The sequence below is a fragment of the Carassius auratus genome, chromosome 28 (genome assembly GCF_003368295.1).
Source record: "Carassius auratus strain Wakin chromosome 28, ASM336829v1, whole genome shotgun sequence".
NCBI lineage: Eukaryota > Metazoa > Chordata > Actinopteri > Cypriniformes > Cyprinidae > Carassius > Carassius auratus.
The window spans coordinates 5,060,233-5,082,558 of NC_039270.1; the positions used below are offsets into that span (position 1 = coordinate 5,060,233).

Sequence of the window (22,326 nt, forward strand, 5' to 3'; positions counted from 1 at the left end):
TCTGTGTCTACACCAGACGGAGAGTTGTCATCTGTGTCCCACAGCGAAAAGTGTGTCTAAACTTGATGACATCACACTATAGTGTCAAACCATCTGAACACAGTGTCAGAACATTTCATCATAAACAGAACGAGCATCAGTTCACTAAAGCGGAAAGAGCAATTCACACCGTTATCTCGACCCCACAAGCCATGAATAACTATCCAAAACCCAACCACCTTCAGCTGAACAGAATTCGGTCTGTGTTTTGGCTCTGAGGAACGGCGTGTTACTGGGCTGAAACATGCCTGTACTCAGCAGCACTAGGCTACTATTTGTATTCATAATTTTCTCGCAACCCATATTATTATTTTCACAAGACCATAATGATAATAACAAATCATCAATTAATAATTAATCATTATTTTACGAAAATCATTGTTATTTGTGATGGTGGATGTTTGCGGGTGGCTTTAAGACCAAGCGAAGTCCTCTGTTCCCGCCTCACAGCGGGCGGGTCTCAGAGGCTTCACTGTCTGCGGTTTGACTTTACTGAATCAGATTGAGGCGAACTTATTGATCATGAGCCCAACATTTAACAAGACAGGAAAAGTCTAACGGAAGGAAGACGTATATCATTGAGCTAATGCTGTTAAAGAGATCTAGGACTATTCTGAAATTTGTATATTGAAGTACAAATCCAAACACCAGAAACGTTATGCATTTTATGAATAATGAAATGTTATGAAAATTATGCATTTTATTTATTCACATGCTGTATGGTTGAAATAATATTTTAGTTCACAACTTTAAGTTCCGTTGTTTAAAAAAATGCTTTATTGGCTAATGTTTCATAAACCTTCAGTTAAAATCCATGCCATTATTAATTTCACAGTATTTTTACTACCTATATGACTAATCTTTAAAGTCACAATTCTATAATGGTCAAAATTACTCAGGCCAATGGTATTTTTTAATGACATTATTTTATTATTATTATTATTATTATTATTATTATTATTATTTGAATAATTGTAGCTTACATAAATAGGTAAAGCAAAACAAATATTCGGATTGTCCCTTATTTTTTCCTTTGTTTTCCTAAAGAATAAACACCTTTTTTTTTACAAGAATAAACATGGTAACATATTATTAATTAATACAAATAATTGAAGAAATTAAAACCTTTTTTTTTTTTACTTGAATTTAAATACTATTAAACTAACTTTAAATTCTCAAGGAGTTTATAGGTAAAAAAAAAGTTCTAAATGAACTTGTGTTAACAATATAATTAAAACTAACAATATAATTCGATTTTTTAAAATGAACAATTCCTGTATAAAATGGGACAGCAACCTTTATATCAGTGGTTCCCTATCATAGGTCACTTCGATGCTGCGGTGACGTCACCACGTATGGGAACACCTCCGGTGTGACAAATGTCTGAAGCCCTATACCATCCCGCCAATCCTATTGGCCAAATGGCGCATAGCACCACCCTACGCATGCGCACGCATGATATACCTGGGTGCAGCGCGCCATTTCGCTCAGATTTCATTCCTTCAGGAATAGCGAATCATCTGTGCCCTATCATCTCGCGTTCTCCAGCGATTTTCTTCGAGCAGTGTTAACTCCTCTTTCGCGGACGCGATGAGTCAACGAAAGGTAAGAGCCGTATATGGGTTTATCACAGGGAGGCACTCATGAGAGATTTGTTTGCAGCCTCTCTCATGTTCTCTCTGTGATAGCCTACGGCTATGGTAAAATAAGAAAAGTATCCGCTCTGGAGTCTATTTCTTCAGTCGCCTCGCGTCTAACCCCCACCGTTCGCTTCTGCGGTCGCCGAGGCCCCGCACGAGGTGTTGGTTAGGGGCGATATGTGCGGCTTGACTATGAGTACAGTGATGCACTGGAGTTTTCCACTTGCTCGCTCTCCCCTACTCGAGCGCGTTAATCAGAGCAGTTTTGCTTTTATACTATGTGGTCTAACCGCAGCTTCTACTCAGAGTAGGCTCTGACCAGCATAAGTGGTTCTCTCCCTCCGAGCGGACAGGAGAAACGCGCTTCCCCTTCCTCAGTGTGCTATTATGTGGCTATCCGCGCTGTGGATAAATTACCCTTCTCACGGACCTCCACCAAGAGGTTTCGAGGTCCTGGAAGCAGCCTTATGAGCGCATATCACGAACGGCGCGGGTTTTTGCCACGATTAAGTGACATGGCGGACTGCTATTATATAGCGATGCCGTTTGACTACCTCTCTAGCCGAGCGGATCGCGCCAAACTCCGCCGCGACCTAGTCTCGTCTAGACGTATCGAGTCGTGTCTATTTCGGCAAATTTTATTCTCTTATTACGGTTCTTTACGAGAAGCCTCTCGTTCTTTCCCCACACTCTAACATTGACCGTCTCGCAGCACAAGCACTTCGAGCGTCACTGAACTGAGCTGTTATTTGAGCCCCCCTCAGACACTGCACAATTCAGTCTTCAGAGTTTGAGGTACGGCACAAGAGACTGGCGAATTTGGCCAGTTTATGACGGCTCACACAGCTGCCGCGTTCTCTCTAGCGGCGTGGCCCTATGTTTATCTTGTTGGATTAAATCCTGCCGTGGACACGCTTCAGGATTATACACAACGAAACACAGCGAGTTTGACGCATGCATTTCCTTCTATGTTTGCCGGGGTCTGTGCCCTCCACTGAAGAGTGCTGTTGGACTGCTAATGCACATCCAACCCTCTCACTGCAGTCCCCACGCTTTAACATTGACTGTCTCGCAGCACAAGCACTTCGAGCGTCACTGAACTGAGCTGTTATTTGAGCGCCCCCTCAGACACTCTGCACTATTCAGCCTTCAGAGTCTGAGGGATGCCACAAGAGGCTGGCAAATATGGCCAGTTTATGACGGCTCACACAGCTGCCGCGTTCTCGCTAGCGGCGTGGCCTAATGTTTTCTTGTTGGATTAAATCCTGCCGTGAACACGCTTCAGGATTATACACAACTTAACGCAGCGAGTTTGACGCATGCGCTTTACTTCATGTTTGCCAGGGTCTGTGCCCTCCACTAGAGAGTGCTGTTGGACTGCTAATGCACATCCAACCCTTTCACTGCAGTCCCCACGCTCTAACATTGACTGTCTCGCAGCAAAGGCACCTCGAGCATCATTGGATTGAGCTATCATTTGAGCGCCCCTCAGACACTGCACAATTCAGTCTTCAGAGTTTGAGGTACGGCACAAGAGGCTGGCAAATATGGCCAGTTTATGACGGCTCACACAGCTGCCGCGTTCTCGCTAGCGGCGTGGCCTAATGTTTTCTTGTTGGATTAAATCCTGCCGTGAACATTTCAGGATTATACACAACGAAACGCAGCGAGTTTGACGCATGCGCTTTACTTCATGTTTGCCAGGGTCTGTGCCCTCCACTAGAGAGTGCTGTTGGACTGCTAATGCACATCCAACCCTTTCACTGCAGTCCCCACGCTCTAACATTGACTGTCTCGCAGCAAAGGCACCTCGAGCATCATTGGATTGAGCTATCATTTGAGCGCCCCCTCAGACACTCTGCACAATCCAGCCTTCAGAGTCTGAGGGACGCCACGAGAGACTGGCGAATATGGCCAGTTATGACGGCTCACACAGCTGCCGCGTTCTCGCTAGCGGCGTGGCCTAATGTTATCTTGTTGGATTAAATCCTGCCGTGAACACGCTTCAGGGTTATACACAACGAAACGCGGCGAGTTTGACGCTTGCGCTTTCCTTCTATGTTTGCCAGGGTCTGTGCCCTCCACTAGAGAGTGCTGTTGGACTGCTAATGCACATCCAACCCTCTCACTGCAGTCCCCACGCTCTAACATTGACTGTCTCGCAGCAAAGCCACCTCGAGCATCATTGGATTGAGCTATCATTTGAGCGCCCCCTCAGACACTCTGCACAATCCAGCCTTCAGAGTTTGAGGGACGGCACAAAAGGCTGGCAGAGATGGCCAGTTTATGACTGCTCATACAGCCGCCACGTTCTCGCAATGGCGACGTGGCCCGATTTTTATCTTGGTGAATTAAATCCTGCCGTGGATACGCTTCAGGATTATACACAACGAAACGCAGCAAGTTTACGCATGCGCTTTACTTCATGTTCGCCAGGGACTGTGCCCTCCACTATAGAGTGCTGATGGACCGCTAATGCGCATCCAACACTCTCACTGCAGTCCCTACGCTCTAACATTGACTGTCTCGCAGCAAACAGCGCTTCGAGCAGCATTGGATCGGGCTGTGACGCCAGGCGTAAATAATAAATAATAATCCCTCAGACACTGCGCAATCCAGCTTTCAGATCTTGAGGGGCGATTCAAGGGTCTTACACAGACGACCCGTTTATGACGGCTCGCACAGCCGCCGTTTTAGTTAGCGGCAGAGCCTGATGTTCAATTCGTTGGTCTAATTCGTGCCGTGGACACGTTCAGGATTATACACAACGGGACGCAATAGCTCTTATGCATACACTTCCCCTGTGCACGAATGCCACAGGCTTTTCCGTACACGGACATTATGTGTATGACAGCGTTGCAGAAAGCAGAAATTTGAGACTGCTAGTATCGTTTTGGGTCGCGTGGAACGCTTGCCCGGCATTTCTCAATGGGTGTTACGCACAATTGTCACGGATACACCAATTAGTTTTTTAGAGGCCCGCCTCTTTCCGCTGAATTCTTTCCACGGTGGTAGACTGATGGTAATAGCAGTGTTGTGACAGGAGATGTCAACTCTGCTGAGCAAAGGGGCTATAGAAGTCGTAGACCCCGTACTTCTCAATGCATGGATGTAGCTCTGGCCCCGTTGCGGCTCCAGGGCGTCCGTCTGTTAACCACTTGGACGATTGGCAGCGGCATTCCCCGTAATTTGTCTGGGGTTACTTCACATGCGCCCTTTTCAGTGGAAAAGTGGGCGGAAAGACGAAATATTTCACCCCGTTGTCTTCCGCATCCGACGATTTCGGTGACACGGAGTTGTGTGATGTCATTAAAGCTATGGATGCCAACCGAGTTTCTCCTACCGGGGTTCGGCTGGGGATTTGAGCTTTCCCAGAGACCGTCACGACGGATGCGTCTTTGACCGGTTGGGGAGCTGTTTGTCAAGGGCTACCAGCCCATGGAGTGTGGACAGCTGCACAACGCAGTTGGTATATAAACCGGTTGGAATCACTGGCAGTTTTCTGGCTCTCCAGTAATTCGCGAATCTGCTGATCGGCCGTCTTGTGCTGCTCAGATCAGACAACACAGCGTTTGTCTCATACCTGAATCATTAGGAAGGATTACGCTCTCGCCCCTGTGCAGGCTGGCGAGACGTGTTCTTCTCTGGTCTCAGAGAAAATTTCTGTCGATCCGAGTTGTTCATGTCCCCGGACGTTTGAACTTCGGAGCAGATATGCTATCCAGACAGGCTCTGGAACAGGGAGAATGGAGATTACACCTCCAGACGGTGAATCTTTTATGGCGGATATTCGGCAAGCGAAAGTGGATTTATTCGCGTCAAACATGACTACGCATTGCCTGCTATGGTTCTCCCTATGCCCCCCATCGCCCCTGGGCGTGGATGCATTAGCTCACAGCTGGCCCAGGACCAGTCTGTATGCTTTTCCTCCGATTCGTTTGATCCCAGCGGTATTATGCAGAATACGGCGGGACAGAGTGGAACGGCTGCTGCTGGTGGCTCCGCGATGGCACACGCAGCCGTGGTTTGCGGATCTGATCAGTCTGCTAGCGGGCTCTCCTTGGAGATTCCCCTCAGACAGGATTTATTATCACAAGCACAGGGGCTGATTTGGCACCCGAGGCCGGATCTGTGGAAACTGTGGGCGTGGCCACTGAGCGGAGTGCATTAGTATGTCCCGGTCTTTCTGTTGAAACCACTGAGACTATATTGAATTCTAGAGCAGCTTCTACGAGACGCTTATATGCTTTCAAGTGGAGACTGATTACAGCCTGGTGTGGCAATCGTAATGTGGATCCAGTTTACTGCCCAGTGGCTTCAGTGCTGGAGTTCCTCCAGGATTGTTTTTCGGATGGCGTAACACCAGCCACTTTTAAGGTTTACGTGGCAGCCATTTCAGCTTACCACGAATACATAGGCGGTGCCTCTATGAGGCGTCATCCACTAGTTTCTCGTTTCGTACAGCGTGCGCGACGGCTGAGGCCTTTCCGCCCTGTGCGAGTTCCTTCATGGGGTTTATCCATTGTGTTGCTAGGTTTATCAGGGCATCCGTTTGAGCCCTTGGAGACCGTATCGGATAAATTCTTGACACTGAAGACACTTCTTCTCATGGCTTTATCCTCCCTCAAGAGAGTTGGGGATTTACAGGCTCTTTCTGTTTCACCCTCATGCATGGAATTTGCACCGGGCTTTGTGAAGGTGCTGCTGCGGCCCAGGCCTAACTATGTTCCTAAGGTCGCATCTAACCTCTTTCGCTTTCAGCAAGTGTTCCTGGAAGCTTTTTCACCTGCTGAGGCTGGGTCAGGAGATCTAAGTCTTTGCCCTGTGAGAGCTTTAAAGACTTATGTGGATCGTACAGCCCCTTGGCGTGACTCTGACCAGCTGTTTGTCTGTCTTGGACATAAAAGTAAGGGCCATGCGGTTACAAAGCAGCGCATGTTCCATTGGCTGGTGGAGGCAATTTCTTTGGCCTATGAGGCGCGCGGACTCGCTTCGCCCTTAGGAATTAAGGCTCATTCCACTTGAGCTGTGGCTTCTTCTCAAGCTTTTCTCAGTGGATCTTCTATGGATGATATCTGTGCTGCGGCAGGATGGTCCTCACCGAGCACTTTTATCAAGTCCTACAGTCTGGATGTGAGGATGGCTCCTGGCTCCCGGGTTCTCTCCGCTTGAGCAGATGCTTCCTCGGATCTCAGTTATCAGGTACGTCAGGCGTTTTGGTATATCGTTCCCATACGTGGTGACGTCACCGCAGCATCGAAGTGACCTATGATAGGGAACATCTCGGGAACATTCAGGGAACCAAGGTTACATACGTAACCGAGATGTTCTCAACCTTTTTTTCCAGCGGGCCGCACTATGGTCTAAGTGCAAGTCTACGCATATAATTTACATATAACGTCAGCAATACAAACCAACCTGATTTATAATATTATAGCCTAACTATTATGATATATAATCTATTACATTCATTGAAATAAACAATTCTACTCCCCATAAATATAACGCCTGATGCTGTCGGGAGCTGACCAATTTTGTGAGATTTAGCTTGAAAGGAGTAACACAAAGAAGTTGCGATTGTAACGCCTGTGTTATACTTTCCGCATGAGCAATCCGGACGTGTACACGGCCAGCGCGGAGGCAGACTTCTTAAATTTATACTTTTGAATGGGCAGGCTGATGGCCAGTTCTACAATTGCCCAGAATTATTGCACATCGCTGTCTTTATATTCTTTTATTGACTGATTGCACAGGTTCGAGTAGCAATGAGCTTCTTCACACTGCCTGCACATGTGCAATTTTGCTTTTGAAGCCAACTGACCACGCGCACCTGTCCGCGCGGTCGTCTGCTAGAGCCTCTGCACACACTCTCTAATGACGATTTTTACATCACGCCTTCTAACGGTCCATAGCGGACTCGCGGACGCAGAAAGTTTGACAGAGGGTTTAAGATGCAGGCAAAGCACTTTTGAATTTAATAATATGAGGTTCTCTCTTGAGATATTTTGCCACATTTCTTCAATTAAGGATTGTTAGGCTACATAGTGTATGGTGTTTCCATTTATCTGAACTTAACCCTTACGAAAATTGACCATGGTTTTACTACAAATAAAACCAAAAAACCATGGTTACTGTAGTTAAACCATGGTAACCACAAATTAACCATGGTTTTGCTATATTAACCATAGTTTAACCATGGTATTTGTAGTAAATCTGTGGTTTTACAAATGGCAGTCAATACGCCAAAAAACCATGGGTTACTACAGTTTTACTATAATAAAACCATGGTTATTTTTTGTAAGGGTTCTTCAAGTGAGTTGCGGGGCAAAAAAAAGAAAAAAAAGACGAAAATCCAGCACTTCTCCTTCAATACTGATACTGCGACTATTGACAGTTTGTACATGTTCATTCGCTGGCATTTTTTTTTATTTCTTTTTTTCTCCCTTAAACTAATTTGTCCATTCTGATGCGCAATTTTACCTTAAAGGCAATTTACCTAATGGCTGTTGATGACTACCCAGCCGGCACATGACCGACCTTCAACGTTGAAATATGGTTGAAATAAGGTCAGTTGTGATTTCAACGTTGAAACAACGTTGATTCAACGTTTAAAGCTGAATGGTTGAAAAACATCCAGCACATGACCAACTTTCAATGTTGAAATATGGTTGAAATAAGGTCAGTTGTGGTTTCAATGTTGAAACAACGTTGATTCAACGTTTAAAGCTGAATGGTTGAAAAACATCCAGCACATGACCAACTTTCAATGTTGAAATATGGTTGAAAAAAGGTCAGTTGTGGTTTCAACGTTGAAACAACGTTGATTCAACGTTTAAAGATGAACTGTTGAAAAACTTCCAGCACATGACCAACTTTCAACATTGAAATATGGCTGAAATAAGGTCAGTTGTTTTAATGAAACAACGTTAAAAATGTTTAATGCTAAATGGTAGAAAAAGGTTAACAAGCTTTTAAATTATTTATATTAAATTATTTAAATTAATTATTTTAATAGCATTTTAAAATATTTTAGTCATGATACCTATTCTAAAATCTAAAGGTATATGTTAAATATTATCATCATTAACAACAATAAAACTATATACATTTCGCTGCTTTATCACACTGAAACAACTCCCATTGGTAGTTTTATTTTATTACTTCTATCATGATTGGTTAATCTGGCTGTCATTCAGGAAACTGGACAATGAATCGGTTCGCGCCTTTCTACATTTAAAAATATGACCGTTATTGTCGTCTTTCTGTGAGTGAGGCGGCTAACTGTGAGCTGCTGCTCGTTATAACTGACTGCTCTATCGGTCCCGAATTATTTCATATTTGCCTGTACATTTTTTATTTATTTTGAGCGAATTTGAGTCGTGACATGTCAATGGAGAACAAAAACTGTGAACACAAGAAGGGTCAGGTGTTCTGCGAGGTCCTGAAAACATCCTGTCAAAATGAGGTAAGAAAATCGCTAACGTTATCTTTATTATCTTTTGAAAATAGTAAAGTATTACCAGAGTTTACAAATGGGTAGTTTAAAGGACATGTAACCTGCAGATAAATAAATACCTATGTGTCTGTTTTTGCATTGCTTTATCACAGCTGATCAAGTTAGGTGCTCACCTAATGTATCGCTGGTAAGAGAGATTTAGAGATGGTTTAGAGATTTTCCCATATTTTCCTGATATGTATCCAATGCATTAGGTGTGTTATATATGTTTGTATTCTTATAATAGTTTCAAAGTGTTTTCTGAAACATATAAGTGCAAATGTCGGTATTTAAATAATATAATTTTAATGAATTAATGAAAATGAATAAATAAATAAAAGGATTGTTTAAAGCCATGGTTCTCAAAGTGTCAGGCCCCCTCTAGTTGTTATGCAGGTGAATCACTAAATTAAACTAATTAATGTTAATACATTTTAACTTAATCTTTGAGTAAGTTTTTTTTTTTTGCACATTTAAGTATGTTAGAGTTAAAGTACAGTAAAGTTTTGTGACTTTTGTTACATAATTACATTTAAAATTACATTTTAATTTAAACTTTTTTTTATTTACCTGTGTATGTAAGCACAGTTGTAGTGTTAATGTTCAAACATGGTAAAGTGTCTGACAACAATAAATATTCTTATTAGAATAAAACTGCCTCATTTTTTAACTGTAGACCTGTAGCTGAATAGTTTGGTCTACTACGCTGCTGAAATGTAATGTTGGTCATTATGGTGCAACTTAATATTTAATAACAAATATTTTCTGAAGTGGTACTTGGTATAAAAAGTTTGAGAACCAGTGGTTTAAAGAAATGGTATAATATGAAATCCTGCTTTTTAAGAACTTTTCAGTAAACCATTTCTTCTTTCCCCTTGTAGAGTCATCAAGGATCCAGCTTGTTCTTGAAACATTGGTAAGAAATTGTTCATCTGCTACATTGCACTGTCACTTCTGGTAGAGATTCAGTGATCTTTTGTGATAGGTTTTGATTGTACTTAGTTTATTAAAAATGTACTGAATTAGATTGTATTTGTTTTACTACACTGTATTACTAGTGTTTTGATTAAAACAGTGTCACTGGGGGCTCTGAAAACACTGCTTGTGAATAATTTGTTAATATTGTAAATTTTCATCTGAATACATTAAATAAGTGTTTAATGAATAGTGTTGTCCACTTTGTTTCCAACCTCACCGTTGCTGAACTGTAAAGTGAAAATATTGTGTGATTTATTTTGCATTCAGTTTTCAGTTAAATATATTTCACAATATCAAAGTTATTGTGAAACATTGTGGACATACCTAAACTCATTGGTTAAATCTTATGTTCCCTCCAGAAGTTTGCACTCTGCAAGTGAACGACGCCTTGTGGTGCCATCCCAAAGAGGTTCAAAATCACTCTCACGGACCTTTTCCTGGACTGTGTCCAGCTGGTGGAATCACCTCCCAATCTCAATCCGAACTGCTGAGTCTTTACTCATTTTCAAGAAACATTTTAATTTAACTCATCTTTTTCACCGGAACTTAACCAACTAATGCTAGCACTTTTCCTTCTTTTCTTGTCTTTCATATAAAAAAAAAAAAAAAAAAAAAAAAAACCTGTCTATGCGTTCTGTACTAGACTAACTGAGACTTGTCATGGCACTTGTATACTGTTGTTGTTCGCTTGTACACCTGACTGCTTCTGTTCTTCTCATTCGTAAGTCGCTTTGGATAAATTCGTCTGTTAAATGATTAGGGCTGCAGCTATCGATTCTTTTTGTAATCGATTAATCTAGCACTTAATCGATCGATTAATCGAGTAATCGGATAAAACGATTTGTTTGTGTTTTTGAACAACCAAAACAAATAATGCATAACAAAAATGATGTGGCTGTAAAATGAACAAGCATTTGGCTTTTATTTCTCAACAGAGGTATTTATTTCCAAGTCCAAAAGTTTGGCTCCAAAAGTTAAGTGCCAAGTTAGCATTGCCAACAATTATAGAACAATGTACAGTTAAGTGAACTTACTGTAACATGTATAATATGTATTGTAAAACTAATATGAATATAAACTTAGTTTTTTGTCTTCTTAATACACAACATTACAAAAAAAGGATTGCACCTTCTGCAAATTTAGTTTAGTTAACCTGAGAACAAAAAATGAATATAAAATATCAAGCCAAACAGGTACACAATGTATAAAATGTATAAAAAAAAATATGTAAATAAAACAATTATAAATAATAAGCTGTAATCTCAAAACAAACATCAAAATGTACGTATGTGTGCGTGCGTGCGTTTGTGTGTGTGTGAAGGGGTTCTTTTTTTAGGCTATACTCTCTTGCAATTGAACGTGATAGTTACGTTTACTACTTTAAAACGTCATCAAAGTTAAACATCATATCTAGTCAAACCGCATCACGACATCGCTACAAATGCAGTATGGGATTAAAATCAGCGAACATCAATAGGCTTAGACTACGTTAACTTACCTTGTTTCAGCGATGCTTGGTGAAACAGCATAGAGTGGATGTCTTCTGTTCAGATGCTGAATCATGGAAGATGTGCTGTTGTGGTATGCCAGCTCTATTTTGCAGTAGAGACACTGCACCTTGTTCTCTTCTTTATTAAGTGTGTAATGATCCCACACTTTAGACAATTTCTGCCGTTTATTTATGGATCTATTCTCCGCCATCGCGCCAACTAAATTCAAAAGGTCCGTGTGACACAATCAAATCCTTGCGCCGCGCGTATAGTGCGCGTCATAGGAATTTAACGAGGCTTCGAGGCAGAGTTTTTGCCTCGAGGAATTTTTGTAATCGAGTAACTCGAGTAACTGTAGGAATCGTTTCAGCCATATAAATGATTAAATGTAAATGTTTATACAGGACGGTACAGAAAGTGCACAAGTGGGAGAGAGTGGAGGGGGACGGCGTCAGAATGGACCTAGCGCTGGGACTCTTTCAAGGATCACCCGAAGCACAAGCACACTGTATACACTAAGGCTGCTGGTTCTAACATTTTAGAGTGCCCTGCGGTAGAAATCTCATTCTGCATTCCCCACAGTAAAGAAGACACAGTCCGGGGGGGTTCCCATTAGAAATCAACTGGTGGAAGGTTCCCTGCTCGTACTGTGCAACACATTTTCACGGCACAAATGTGCACAACTTGAAATGAGACACATTACTAAAACATGTTTTTGACAGAAACTGTAGTTTTCCACCAAAATAAAAGATCCACTGGTTTCAGTCATAAAGGTACAAGGGTTTGTCTTGTAAGTGCTGAAAAAAATATGCATTTTTGTGCCGAATTATTTTACAAAAACCTTTAAATATTATTGTATTTGGATTGTTCTACTACATGTTTTTAGCATTACCTCCATGCATACTCTGCATAATAAAGTGTGGGATTATTTTCATCTGTTTTATACAGTATGTTTCCAAAATTTAACTGCTGTTTGACAATTTTGAGCATGTGGTAGTTTATTGAAGTTGTTTGTAAAGCCATTGCTGCCAGTCATTAGATTTTTAGCCTTGCATGTACATTGTTGATCTAAATGCCAACTAGGATCTAGGTGTATTTATACACGGTGCAAGGTACGACGGGGAAACAACGTCGTGTTATCAACGCTGATTAACTTTTCAAAATCAACACCTCATTCAGCTTTCATCCCAGGTCTGCAGCACGACCCTAATTCAGCCATAATGCAGGTAAGACGGTGAAACAGCGTCGCGATTTCAACGGTGAATCCACGTCGTGATTTCAACGTTGATCCAATTTGCAAAATCGAAAGGTTATTCAACGTTGATTCAACGTCGGGATTTCAACGGTGAATCAGCGTCGTGATTTCAACCGTACATCAACGTCACGATTTCAACGGTGAATCAACGTCGTGATTTCAACGTTGATCCAATTTGCAAAATCGAAAGGTTTTTCAACGTTGATTCAACCATGGTACCTGACGTTGTTTCAACGTTGAATCAACGTTGAAATGCCGGCTGGGTATTTGAATTGAACTCTGCCAAAGTGCGCGCTTGTATGTGTTCATTAAATGCTTATGCCAGTGCTCATGTCTGAAAATAATATATGAAGAAAAAAAAATCACATAAAAACATTAGGATATAGCTTATATTTCATTAGTAACATAATTTTTTTAAATTGATGTAAACAATAAAATTTTATTTTTTAATAAAATTTTATTTTTTTATTCAGCATGTGGTGCAGGCCGCATTTGAATTTGTGACGGGCCGCGGGTTGAGAACCACTGCTTTATATCAAACATTTTTAAATTGTCCACAGCTGAGTTTTGCAGGAGGCTGATCTGCGCCAGATCGCGTGAAGTGAATGTAATGAACAAAGTCATTTTCAGATGCAATGAAAAAAAAAAAAAAAACATGGATAACCTAGATTAGTCCCATGCTCTGTTCTGAAGTAAAATAATTATATTTACTGTTAACCAAGAGTAACACATTTTTACGGATTAATCGCATATTTTCATATGCTGAATGTTTTCTTTCTTTTTTATTTTAACACGCTAAAAAATAAATTAAGTTTGTCAGAGGAAAAAAATATATGAGTCGTTTATAGGTTTCATTTTAACAGATCAATCACCTATTTTCGTTTGCTGCATGTTTTTTTTTAAACAAGCTAAAAAATTAATCAGAGTTTGTGAGAGGAAAAAACATAGGCTATTAGAAAATATTTTACAACAAATCCTTTAAATTTAACTAATTTATCAGAACAAAACAATAATTAAAAATATATAATTCTAGTGGATAAATATAATTGCAGTATATAATAATATAGAAAAATATAAAAAAAAAATAATAATAATAATAATAATAATAATTTAAAGCTAAGCATAAGATGAGCTTGGGCTTTCTCAGTCGGGAGAAATCAAACGTTTCCATATTTGTGATGTTGCCCATTTGAAGCTTAACTATTATTCATGAGGTAAATAGGCTGTGTGCGTTTCAGTATCGATGAAAAAAAAATCATAATTAACAATATGTCAAAGTGCTCATGCCGAATGTCTGGTGAACGACTGCTGTTTCCAGTGAATATGTGCGCGAGGCACCAGCATGATCAAACAGCTGAAACAAATAATAGTTAATTTTTGGTCACACATAAGGCATAATTCAAAAATGCTGGTAGTTTGAAAAATCAAGAATAATAACAGAGTTAATACTAATTATTGCTAAATGCTGGACCGCTCCCATTTCGCTCTGCATATGGAACCTGAAGATTTTTTTAAACCAAGAATGAACCGAAATGAAAATGAAATTAAAACATTAAGCTTATATTAGGGATGGCCCGATACCGATACTGGCATCGGATATCGGGTCGATACTGTCCTCATATACTCGTACTCGTACTCGTAAAAATGATCCGATACCACGTGCGTTTTGTGAAAAGAAACTGGCCGCCGCGAACTGCCGCTTTGTCTAGGTGAACGCCATATGAACGTAAAATGTCAGCGGTTTGGGCTCATTTCAAGATCAGGGATGATGACAGCAGCAAGGCAGACTGTAAGTTATGTTCAGCTAATGTGTCGAGAGGAGGAAAAGAAAGTACATAGTTTAACACCAGCAATCTAATTAAACATCTGAAGACGCATCATAGCGCTGAATACACACAGTTTAGTCAAGCTAAACAAGCAACTCAGCAGCCAACATTAACACAGGTTTTACAGAAGCGCGAGAAGATGTCCAGAGATAATCCACGGGCACTAAAAATAACAGAGGGAATTGCATACTTTATTGGACTTGATGACCAGCCACTGTCGGCTGTTGAAAATATAGGATTTCGACATCTTCTTGGCATACTGGAGCCGCGATACGAAATTCCAAGTCGCCATCACATTACAACCGCTATGCTACCGAAAGTGTTTAATGACGTGAAAAAGCACGTCAGTGCGCTGTTGCGTGACGTTTCGGCTGTCTGTTTTATAACAGATATTTGGTCAAGCAGTGTCTGCCCAATATCTCTGCTCAGTTTAACTGTACAGTGGATTGATGACAACTTTACTCTTCGCCACGCCACCTTACAAGCAAAGCCGTTTCGGGGTTCGCACACCAGCAAAGCCATAGCAGACGCGTTCGATGGGATGCTTCAGACCTGGTGCATTCCGAAAACCTCTGTCCACGTTGTGCTACGAGACAACGCTAAAAATATAATTAAGGGCATGAATGATGCTGGACTCCCTAGTCTACCTTGTGCCGCTCACACTCTCCAGCTGGTGGTCCACGAAGGACTTTTGTCACAGAGAAGTGTTGCTGATGCATTGGCTATCGGACGCAAAATCGTTGGCCATTTTAAACATTCTCCTCTAGCCTACTCCTGCCTTGAAGACATTCAGTTAGAGATCGGTCAGCCTGCAAACGACTACAGCAGGACGTACAGACCCGCTGGAACAGCACATTTTACATGATCCAGTCCCTGCTTGAGCAGAAACGGGCACTAGGTGTTTTTGTGTCCGAACATGAACTCCCTGATAATCTCACGGCTCACCAGTGGGCACTGCTGGAGAAGGTTGTAACTGTTCTGGGTCCGTTTGAGGAGTTAACACGAAAAGTTAGCTCTTCTAAAGCTATGGCAGCAGATGTGATTCCTGCTGTCACTGTATTGCAGCGATTTCTGTCTAGAGAGACCGCGATGACCATGGCATCAAAACTATGAAAGGGACTTTAGCTGCAGCTGTCAGGAGGCGATTTTCTGATGTGGAAGAACAACCCCTCTACAGCATCGCTACTCTACTCGACCCCAGGTATGTGTGTGTGGGCGTGTGTTTCTGTGTGTGTGTGTGGGTCTGCATCTATGTGCGTGTGTGTCTGTCTGTGTGTTTGTTTCTGTGTGTGTATGTGTGTGTGTGTGTCTGTCTGTCTGTGTGCGTGTGGGTCTGCATCTGTGTGTGTGTGTGTGTGTGTCTGTCTGTCTGTCTGTGTGCGTGTGTGTCTGTGTGTGTGTGTGTGTGTGTGTGTACGTGTGTCTGTCTGTCTGTCTGTCTGTCTGTGTGTGTGTGTGTGTGTGTGTGTCTGTGTGTGTATCTGTGTCTGTGTGCGTGTGTGTCCTAGATAGCGAGTTAAAAGTTGCCAATGTCTTGCTGAAAAGTACATTTTAGTATTTCATTTTCATTAATAAATTATTTGATTAGGCTGTGTTATTTTAATAAATACCTATTGTCAGATGCCTCATTTTTTTTCTTCCTCCGTTATAGGTATAAAAATCTTTTTTTCTCTAACACCAACACTGCTGCAAATGCCAAGGAGATACTGATGCGTGAGCTGTTGAGGTCATATAGAGAAGAGGAGAATCATGACCTGCACGAACCTCCTGCCAGAAAACCACGCAGGGATCAGGCAAGCAGCAGCCTGGACAGTATATTTGATGAAATAGCAGATGAGCAAGCACCAGTCTCTCTAAACAGAGCTCAAGTAGGTTCTACTGCACAATTAGAGACATACCTAGGGGAGACCACAATTTCTCGAGAAGACAAACCACTACAATACTGGGCAGTTAACAAAGTGCGGTTACCTACTCTGGCCAAAATGGCATCCAGATACCTCTCAGCACCATGCAGTAGTGTTGACAGTGAAACGCTGTTCAGCTCAGTGTCACATATTGTGAATGACGACAGAAACAGAATCACAGCTGATCATGCAGAGATGATTTTGTTCATCAAAAAGAACCTGCCTCTCATTCTCCCAAAAAGTACCTAAGATAGTTCAGATCACATTGCTGACTGAAATGTTTGTTTAATTGAAACAAGGGAGCTGTCACTGTGCCACATAGTTTAATTGTTGTTTAATTGAAATATTCAGTAGTTTGATTGAGACTTGCAATAGTTTCATTGATGTTTTGTTTAATTGAAATATGCAGTAGTTTTATTGAGACTTCCAATAGTTTCATTTATGTTTTGTTTAATTGAAATATGTAAGTGTTTCATTTAGACTACACAACATCTACACACACATCTTATTAGACCAAGATGGCGGCGCGAACACATCGCGAGGCTCAGCGTCTCTCCAGTTTTTGCAATTTTGCAGTTTTATTCCTGCTCATCTCGGGTCTGTTCGTACTGAACAGCTTTGCTTTGACATCATACACCCGACAGGAGCTTTTGGATATCGGTGAGGACTTTACCAGCAGTTTTATCACCAATCTTCGACTCATCCCTGAGATCGCTAGAACACCAGAGGCTTCGCACTCTACCCGGCCGGGCGGAAGTGCTCGCAGGTGGCGTCGAGATCGTAAACAAAGGCGGGGGAAGTGCGGAGGTCTAAGAGCTAAGCTAAAGCTAACACCGCTCCGGCTCTCTTTACCCAGCATTTTTCTCGCTAATGTGCGGTCACTGGTGAACAAAATGAATGAGTTACGACTCCGCATCACCCACAGTAAGAGACTTCTGGACTGCAATGTCATGGTTTTCACAGAAACATGGCTACACAGCGACGTACCCAACAATGCTATTGAGCTAGCAGGACGCTACACACTCAGGGCAGATAGAACGGCAGATGACTCCGGCAAGACAAGAGGTGGTGGATTGTGCATTTATGTCAACAAAGCTTGGTGTACGAACACTGTCATTGTTGGGAGACACTGCTCAGCTAACCTAGAGTTTCTCATGGTTAAATGTAGACCTTTTTATCTGCCACGGGAGTTCACTTCTACCATAATAACCGCAGTCTATATTGCACCGGATGCTAATGCCAAGCTTGCTTTGAACGAACTTCATGCAGCCATTAGTAAACAACAGACTGCTCACCCGGAGGCTGCTTTTATTGTCGCGGGTGATTTTAATCACTGCAAATTAAAAACAGTACTCCCCAAATTTCACCAGCATGTTTCCTGCCACACCAGAGGAGACAAAACTTTGGATCATGTCTATACAAACATTAATGGAGCTTACATCGTTAGCCCCCTCCCCCACCTCGGACAGTCTGATCACCTTTCTTTGTTTCTCACCCCTAAGTATTCACCCCTCATCAACCGTGTGAAGCCATCAGTGAGGACCATCAAAGTGTGGCCAACTGGAGCTGACTCTTTACTTCAAGACAGGTTTCAACACACTGACTGGAGTATGTTTGCTTCACAGGCTGCCTGTGGCTCTCACACGGACATTGATATCTACACCTCCTCTGTACTGGATCACATCAACTCCACCATTGACAGTGTAACAACAGAAAAACAGATAACAACATACCCTAATCAGAAGCCATGGATGAACAAGAAGGTGCGACTTCTGCTGAAAGCCCGCAACACCGCTTTCAGGTCAGACGAAGCTCAGGCCTACAGTAAATCCAGGGCTAACCTGAAAAGGGGCATCAAAAAGGCCAAGTACTGCTACAAGTTGAAGGTAGAGGAACACTTTTCCAACTCTGACCCCCGACACATGTGGCAGGGCATCCAGATCATCAGTGACTACAAGTCAAGCAACTCCACACCAACAGTCACGGACGTCTCCTTCCTTAACGAGCTAAATGACTTTTATGCTCGCTTCAACAGCGACAGCAAGGAGACGGCCACCAAAGTCTCAGCCTCTTCAGACCACCAACCTCTCAAACTCACCTCCACAGATGTCCACACTGCACTGAGCCGGATCAACGCACGCAAGGCTGCTGGCCCTGATGGCATTCCTGGACGTGTGCTTAGGGCATGTGCAGAGCAGCTTGCAGGGGTCTTCACAGACATTTTCAACATGTCCCTCATTCAAGCAACTGTGCCTACATGTTTTAAGTCCACATCCATTGTGCCAGTACCAAAACACTCCTCCCCAACGTGCCTCAATGACTATCGCCCCGTAGCACTCACACCCATCATTATGAAGTGCTTCGAGCGACTGGTCCTAGCACATCTCAAAGACTGCCTCCCACCCACACTGGACCCACACCAATTTGCCTACCGCAGAAATAGGAGCACAGAGGATGCAGTATGCACAGTGCTGCACTCTGCACTCACACACCTGGACCATAACAACACGTATGTTAGGATGTTGTTTGTTGACTTCAGTTCAGCATTTAACACCGTCATTCCCTCCAAGCTGACCACAAAACTTGGAGACCTGGACATTAACACCTCCCTCTGCAACTGGATTATGGACTTTCTGACCAACAGGCCTCAGCATGTTCGGTCAGGCAACAACCACTCCACCACCATCACACTTAACACTGGCGTACCACAGGGCTGTGTGCTGAGCCCATTCCTCTACTCCCTTTACACCCACGACTGTAAGCCTGTGCATGGATCCAACTCCATCATTAAGTTTGCAGATGACACCACGGTGATTGGCCTCATCAGTGACAACGATGAGACTGCCTACAGGGAAGAGGTACAGCACCTGGCCACATGGTGCGCTGACAATAACCTGCTCCTTAACACCAATAAGACCAAGGAGCTTATTGTGGACTTCAGGAAGAAGAAAGGAAGCAAGCATGACCCCATCCACATTAACGGGATGGTTGTTGAACGTGTCTCCAGCTTCAAGTTCCTGGGAACCACCATCTCGGAGGACCTGTCCTGGACTAGAAACACCTCCAGCCTCGTCAAAAAGGCTCACCAGCGCCTTTTCTTCCTCAGGACACTGAAGAGGAGCCAGCTGTCTTCAACCATCCTGGTGAACTTTTACCGGTGTGCGATCGAGAGCATCCTGACCAGTTGCATCACAGTCTGGTATGGGAACTGCTCAGTGGCTGACCGCAAGGCACTGCAGAGGGTTGTGAAAACTGCCCAACGAATCACAGGGACACCACTTCCTGCTCTTGAGGACATCCAGAGGAAACGCTGTCTACGTCAAGCTCGCAGCATTCTCAAGGACTCCTCTCACCCTGACCACGAACTGTTTAACCTCCTCCCCTCCAGAAGGCGTTTCAGGAGCCTCCGGACAAGGACCACAAGATTCAGGAACAGCTTTTTCCCTAAAGCTGTCTCCTTGCTGAACTCTGCCCTCTGACACCCCTCAACACCCCCCACACCACACATAGACTCCTCCCCCTCTCCTCCCCCTCTTCAACACTCTGATTTATTTATATTACTCACAACAAGCAAAAAGTAACTTGTTATTACTTGCACTACTGCCTGTTCATCCAGGAACACTGTATAATCCATTTGCACATTGAAATATTTTTTTCTATGCACTTTACTGTCCATTGCAATACTGTAAATTATGTTCATAGTTCTGCCTATAGTGTACATACACTTTTACATAGCCCATCTGTATAGTATGTTCATAGTACACCTATCTGTATATCGTGCTTATAGTATTTAATATCTGTAAATTATGTCCATAATACTTACCTGTATAGTTATTGTACATATTATAGACCTTTATTCTGTACTTACTGCTTATTGCACGTCTGGTTAGATGCTAACTGCATTTCGTTGCCTTGTACCTACATGTGCAGTGACAATAAAGTTGAATCTAATCTAATCTAATCTACATTGAAAATGAGTTAAACTGAAAGCTGGAGACGTTGTCAAACATTTCATTGATATATTGTTGAGTTGACGGTGTTGACTGTACAATACGTTTTATTTATATTTTGTCAGTTGTGAAGACAGTGCCAGTTTTGAGGCATTTTGTTTACAAAGAAATATATATAATTTATTTTTTATTTGAAATTGCCTACATTTATTATTTTACTCATTATTTATTTTGTTAAAACAAGCAGAGAAAATAAAAACAGTCTTCTAACCTGTGTTCTAAAATAGTCTTCTGTCTTCTTTTCTGGTAGCCTGTAATTACTTTTGCTGTAGAAATATCGGTATCGGTACTCGGTATCGGCAAGTACACAAATGTTAATACTCGTACTCGTATCGGTTTGGAAAAAAATGGTATCGGGCCATCCCTAGCTTATATATATATATATATATATATATATATATATATATATATGTATATGTATATATATATATATATATGTGTATATGTATATATATGTATATGTATATATATATATATATATATATATATACGTATATATATATATATATATATATATATATATATATACGTATATATATATATATATATATATATACATATACATATATATATATATATATATATATATATATATATATATATATATATATATATATATATATATATATGTGTGTATATATATATATATATATATATATATATAGGCCTTATATTTATTTACTGTTTAATAAAAATAGCATGCATATGATCCTTTGTGTTAAGGTCTTCTTTTAATTTTTGTTTAGAAGACTGTAGTCTAAGACTATCCTACATTTAAAAAATTAACAAATTGTAAAAAAAAAAAATGTTTTTTTTTTTAAATGTTACAATGTTATCATAATGTTATTGTTGTTTTACTTCCTTCTTTTATCTCATTTTACAATTACATTCATTTCGCAATCCGTCTCTTTGCGCCACCTGGCGGTAGTTTCGCGAATAATTTAAAGACACGACTGAATTACAGTTACCAGCGCGGCGGTAAGCCCCAGATAGGTTGGCCACCTACTGTACTTCATAGACAGGCAAGGGTTTTACATTTTTCAAGATTTCAACATATTTAATACAAGTTTAATTTGGACCATGGTCACAAAACAACTACTTAATCTGTTCTTAACACATGGTGCTCTTTTTAGAATTCAGGAACTACTTCCTTTCAGTGGGTTAGAGGAAAAGGACAAGGGGAGTGAGGAGTTCTTGGAATATCAACTCGTGGATATTCCCATGCCACAAGATCCCACCACCTTTAACGTTGAGGAGTTTTGGGGGAGTATGTCCTTCAGTCAAGTGTAAAGTAAGAAGTATTTGGAATCACATAACATACACACAACTGAAATCATAAAAGCAAAGTATTTGAGTAATAGAGGCTCTTGGTTCCTTTTTTCAGAAGTTTGAGCCAGTTTGGGAGGCTTTCTAAAATAGCTGCATTGGTGTTAGTGCTCCCTCATTCAAATGCCGACGCTGAGAGGAGTTTCTCCTTGGTGGGATTAAACAAGACGAAAACCAGGAACAGCTTAGGACTTGCTGGAACCCTGTCATCCATCATGATGGTAAAAATGGCTGGCCTGGAACCATAGTGTGTAACGAACTGCTAATTTGTTAACCAGATATGAAGTCTGTATTGCATTGACCCTTTTTTTTGTACAGAGCAGTTAAAGGACTTTTATTATGAAATTAACTTAATGCGCAAAT

General features: G+C 41.6%; 1 protein-coding gene across 1 annotated transcript; it reads left to right on the plus strand.

Moving 5' to 3' along the window:
- Nucleotides 1–15,699: 15,699 nt before the first annotated feature.
- Nucleotides 15,700–16,876, plus strand: LOC113046543 (zinc finger BED domain-containing protein 1-like). Its single transcript, XM_026207356.1, has 2 exons — nt 15,700–15,924; nt 16,375–16,876. Exons 1-2 carry the CDS (start codon nt 15,833–15,835, stop codon nt 16,874–16,876), a joined length of 594 nt encoding a protein of 197 aa, XP_026063141.1. The 5' UTR covers nt 15,700–15,832.
- The last annotated feature ends 5,450 nt before the right edge of the window (nt 16,877–22,326 follow it).